Genomic DNA, 5,772 nt, shown 5'->3' on the forward strand with positions numbered 1-5,772 from the left:
TACTGTTGAGGCGTTTATGGCAATCACTTTTTTGACATCTGGCATAATTCCTATAGTCATTATAACGTTTTCTTTCCCTTAGTAAATGTCCAAATATCTGTTTCGGGGACACAGAATGAACTGACAGTATCCTATAGACCACATGCATGGGGATTGTTGCCTTTTCTTCTTCATGTGTTATAATGAGGCTCTGTGTGTGTTTTCCTCTGAGAAAGTCAAAAGGCACTATTATATGCTTGGTGGTGACTTTTTGACCACAGATGGGGTCCAAAACTAGCAAGCCACATGAATGTCTGGGAGCAAATGAATTGTTTATGCTACACAAATATGGCCAGGATCCGTTGAACATTTCGCAATATTGGGTTGCAGATTAGAATGTTCCAAAGGGGGGTTCGTTGAGCATGAAACACTTGATAACTAAAGGACAAGTTTAACAAGAAAGTAGAAAGAAAGTGAGGTCAAAGAAAACTATTTCTGCTAAAAAGTTAGCAATGATTGAGAGTCAGACCTAAACATTTCAGATGTGTGTATCTCACACTGCACTGTCACTTTTATTCATGTGTCTTTGTTTCTTGTTTTATTATCTTTGCTTTTAAATGAGTGTTTTTTTTTTTAAATGCCATTTTATAATATGTTTCTTAATGCTCTTAATGTCTTTCATTTTTGTAAAGCACTTTGCCTTGTGTTAAAAAGTGCTATATAAATAAACTTGCCTTGCCTTGAACTCCAGGCTCCAGGCTCCGGTGGATTCGTGGGTTGTGTCAGGGACCTGACGCTCAACGAAGCCCCTGCAGGAAACCCCACTTACAGCGAGGGGACGGTGCCCTGCTTCCAGACCCCTCTGCAGCCCGGAGCCTACTTCTCTGGACAGGGAGGACACATCCTCATAGGTGGGCATCACTCTTCTTCTGTGGTCATTACCCATCTGTGGCCAAAGACTATATTTAGGATGAAGAAAAATGCAACATACTCATGATTTCCAACTATGTGCAACAAATACCTGGCTGCTAAATCCTCAGAACTGTGACAGGGTGTGTTTTTAGTAAATTGTGTAACTTTTTTTATTATAAACATTTTTTTGATGCATGCTTCTTAGGCTGCCTTTGGCTCTTTTCTGCTGTAACAATGTAAATGTCCCCTCTGTGGGACTAATACAGCTATTCTGATTCTGATTCAAGTTTTGAAACCACATTGAAGTAGCTTTAGTTAACTCTTTTACGTTATTGGGGACATCTCTCCAGGGACCTCAGATTTCAAACGTCACAGTCAGGATTTGTGGGAAAGAAAATGTGCTTAATTCAATGTCTTTCGAGATGAAATATTATTTCACCCCACATATCTGACTTGTACTGAGTCTATCAAATCTAAATTATTCGGATCCTTGTAGTTTCCCGAAATTCAAATGTTGAGTTACACGTTGGTTAACATTTGAGTCATCACATGTTTTCCTGTGTGAGTCCTGACTGACGGTTTCTCTCCCTGCAGACGAGTCCTTAGTTCTGGATCGGGATCTGGAGATCCAGTTGGAGGTTCGGCCCGTCTCGGACTCCGGGCTGCTGTTGCATGCTGGGACAACAGCTGAGATGTACCTGAGTGTGGTCCTCAGCCAGGGACAGGTGAGACTGAGCACACCAGGGAGGGTCTAACGAAAACTGGGGACATTTCTATTGAATTTTAAAAGGAAAAAGTCATATTTAAAAAATGATTATTGAATGATTTAAAAGAATATATGTAAATGACGTTTGTGTTTTTGTGCAGGTGACTGTTTCAATAAACAGCGGCAAAGGTGAATTCTCTACCTCCTTCACTCCTGAGGAGCCTCTGTGTAACGGACGCTGGCACACCATCACAGGTCAGTCTACAAATGAATTATCACTGCGTCAAACTAAAATAAAAAGGTTTCGAGTTAACAGTTGCACTTTAGAACTTTCATTTGTTTCGTCAACCATAGTTGATGTAGATATTGTCATAGTAAATATTAAATGATGTTGGTATTGTCTGTTTTAGTCATGGAAATAAGGTTTATGATTAACATATTTAGACATAGTTTATTTTAAGAAATGACCCCTGGCCCTGTTGTAGCACTGAGATAGTGTGTGTGTGTGTGTGTGTGTGTGTGTGTGTGTGTGTGTGTGTGTGTGTGTGTGTGTGTGTGTGTGTGTGTGTGTGTGTGTGTGTGTGTGTGTGTGTGTGTGTGTGTGTGTGTGTGGTGTGTGTGTGTGTGTGTGTGTGTGTGTGTGTGTGTGTGTGTGTGTGTGTGTGTGTGTGTGTGTGTGTGTGTGTGTGTGTGTGTGTGTGTGTGTGTGTGTGTGTGTGTGTGTGTGTGTGTGTGTGTGTCCAGTGGTGAAGAAGAACAACGTCCTGCAGCTCCGAGTGGACGCAGCCAGAGAGCAGAGCGTCGGCCCCAAACAGAGCCGCTCTGCAGGGGGCTTAGAGGCCGTTTACCTCGGAGGGGTCCCCGGTGAGTTCACATTCACACACACCTCTTTCATTTTGTGACCCTTTGACTTGATCTTGATTTTTGACGATTCCAAAAGTTATTCCATGTGTATTCTTGTGATCTGCCTTCCATCCAATTAGGTGTATTATCTTTGAGTGCATCAGTTATTGTCATTCACTAATCTTTTGATTTCATTTTTGATTAATGGATTTAGTTCATACAATGTCAAAAAAACCTTATCATGATTTTGCAGAGATCCAGAAGATGTTTGTTTTGTTTTTTAATAAGTCAAAGTCAACTTTATTGTCAATCTTCCAGTTTGTGTGTACAGACAGAGAGATACAAAAATACCGTTTCCCACAATCCCGAATATAAAAACAAATATATATAAAGATATGTGTGCAAATAAGTATATACCTATATATACACAATCAAAGGCATATTTAAAAAAATGCACACATTAAGACCTAAATAAAAACACAACAGTCAATATTTACAAAATAACAATCACTTCAATATCTTTGAGAATGTGCATTAGTGATGGACTGTCCATAGCAGCGTAAAAAGTGTAAAAAGTGTAAAAAGCTAAAGCCAAAATGTACAACTTGCAACTAAGAGAGACAGCAAATTGTCCTCTCTAGAAAGAGAACATATTATCATTTATTGCTTAAAATCTGACAACTATTTCATCATTTATTAGCATTTCTGATTGAATCTAATGTTTGCTTCTTTTAAAAAAGAAAAACTCTTAAAGATCACCTATTATTCAAAATCCACTTATTCCTGTCTTTTATACATCAACATGTGTCCCCTCTGTGTAAAGAGACTCTGAAAGTTACAGGAACAAAGACCCCCTCACTTTTTGTCCTGATCCATTTATATAAAAACCTGTCTGAAAATGAGCTGATCAGATTTTGGCCACTTTGTGATGTCATAATGATGTTTTGGCTTGTGTAACCATTAGCCAATCACCAACCAAGGTAACCCCCCCCCACCTTATCACCTGAATCTCCTCCTAGAGCACCATTGTGTTCTTTTTAACCAAATATCTCTCAGAGGGGCGTGGGGAGGGGCTCCTTATTTTCATCTAAAGTAACAGACAGAGAATCAGCACTTTTGAAACAGGACTGAAACAGAGGGGATTATGGGATGCTGCAATGATCTGTTTGGTGTTTGGAGCCAAACACTTCAGAGACATGTTTGTTATATATCTGAGACCTATAATATATTGATGAAAAACAGTATAATAGGGGACCTTTAAAATCGTACATCTCCCAGTTGCCCTAATTGCTCGCCCCTCTCTCTCCTCCAGATGGCGCCCCAGTTCCCGCTCTCCCCGCCGGTCTCCCTGCCTTCCACGGCTGCGTCAGCCTGGCGATGATTAACCAGCGCGCCGCCATGCTGTCCAAACCGCTCGCTCTGCACGGAGCAGTGGGCACGCAGGGCTGCCCCCACATGTAAACCCAACACACGCAAAAACAGTCTTATCCTCACATTCCCCGACTACAAATTACTGGTGGTGGGTGCCATGTTACTGTAGCTAATTTAAAATATATATAATAATATTTATTTTCTATTTTCAGAAAAATGTATATTTTATATTTGACAGTTTGTCGTTATTACTGGTTTGTTTCTGTGCTACAGGGTGCTATAACAACAGCTGTCTGACTGTAGAGGTGCACTGAGTCACTGCTACCACATATCAATTCTAAAACGTGTAGTATATTGTAAATAAAGGCAACAAAGCTTTAACTTGCAAACAAATGAAAAGTACATTATGTCAATCATTCAAACACATTTCCTGAATTATGAATTATATGCATTATGTTTTAATAAGTGAACGATGTGTACAGATGTTTATCGTGCATCTCTAGCGGAGAATGTTAAGAATTCCTACTGAGTCGGTACACTGTAATGTACGAGTCCTCAGGCAGCCGATGGAAACGCTGCCTGTAACTGGGACAGGACTGAGCTTTGGGAATATCAGAGTTAAATAAGTCTCTAAGATGCGTTTAATGAAAGGTTGAGTAATTACATTGACACAAAGAAAGAGGAGACAAGAGCCTTTAGGTCATTGGCTGTTTGATTTTAGTTTAATATTGTTGCTTGTGACCATAATCCTCTTGTCTCCTCGACATTAAGGCAGAAGTCCACTTGTTCCTCCTTCACACATAATCGTGTAATTCAAGGTGCTCAAGATCTGTTAAAGTAAAGTATGCTTACAAAGTTCTGTACAAAACGTGTTAAGACTGAAAGATGTTATCAATATATTTTGCCTTCCATAAGTGGGTCTTTTTTGACCCGGTGAGGTGGTTTTCTTGAAGTATCTTTGTAATTACATTTTTTTATCATTTCATATTCCAGCTATTCCTCAAAAAACATGTTTTGGATATCATGCCATTCAAATGTTTAATTTAAATTTTAAGAAATTTTAGTTTCTGTATTACTACCCCAAGCTTCCATAAGTGGGTCAAAAATGACCCGCATGCATTTTCTATGGATTTTTTTTTTTTTTTTTTTTAAATATAAAATATTTCTAGTCTGAACCAAAATATAATACTAAATATTATACAAGTGATTTTTCTTAACCAAAATGACAAAAATGGCATAAAAACACATTCTAATACGGGTCCTTTTTGACCCACTTATGGAAGAGTGTAGGGTCCAGTCACTCGTGCATCTAAGGGTTAAATAATAATTGAACATGTGCATGCCTGCATTAGCCAAACAGAACAGGCCTTTTTATTTCATGGCTAATTCTTTTACACACAAATGATCCAACTTATAAGAAATGTGTTCGTTGCGTTATTGGATTGCAAACGCAGCCCATATTTTCTATCCACTTTGGTGATAATGCTGCTTTCATGTCATGTCGAAGTTACTGTAAATACCAGTTTCCCACTTTAATGGTTTTCATTACAACATCCAAGTTGTAATTATGACCGAGACAGCTCTAACGACTTGAATCATTTATCAGTTGTTTGAGGTAATTAATCCTAAAATGTATGAATGTAGTGCTATATTGAGAGTATTTTAAACCCTCACAAGTCGTGAGCGCAGCACAACGTCCCGTCTGTCGGCTCGCGTCCCGTTTGCACGCAGCGTTCCCATCTCTATTCCGTCACAAATGTAAACGTGTACCAAACATGAGTGTGAATCTTGTAATATAACCACGTTTTAATGAAATATCTCACAGAATGAATAAGCTGTCCCTCTCCCTCACTCCTGCTCCCCCATGTGTTGTACATGTATTTTTAATAAAGTTTTTTTTCATACTAACTGTTCTCTCTGGTGTTTGTTTCCCATTTTCAAAAGATGAGTCTTGAGGCGTG

The 5,772-nt window shown here is 39.0% G+C and overlaps 1 protein-coding gene across 2 annotated transcripts in view; it reads left to right on the forward strand.

Annotated features, from left to right (window-relative positions):
* lama5 (laminin, alpha 5) overlaps positions 1–4,816 on the forward strand; it is a 102,795-nt gene extending 97,979 nt beyond the window's left edge. For both annotated transcript variants that reach the window (XM_034131786.1, XM_034131787.1), the window contains exons 75-79: positions 731–890; positions 1,486–1,616; positions 1,759–1,852; positions 2,342–2,461; positions 3,753–4,816. In XM_034131786.1, coding sequence (XP_033987677.1) covers positions 731–890; positions 1,486–1,616; positions 1,759–1,852; positions 2,342–2,461; positions 3,753–3,901 — 654 coding nt within the window. In that variant the 3' untranslated portion in view covers positions 3,902–4,816. The remainder of the gene's footprint in view (positions 1–730; positions 891–1,485; positions 1,617–1,758; positions 1,853–2,341; positions 2,462–3,752) is intronic.
* Positions 4,817–5,772: the final 956 nt, after the last annotated feature.

Source organism: Trematomus bernacchii, unplaced genomic scaffold, assembly GCF_902827165.1.
Source record: "Trematomus bernacchii unplaced genomic scaffold, fTreBer1.1, whole genome shotgun sequence".
NCBI lineage: Eukaryota > Metazoa > Chordata > Actinopteri > Perciformes > Nototheniidae > Trematomus > Trematomus bernacchii.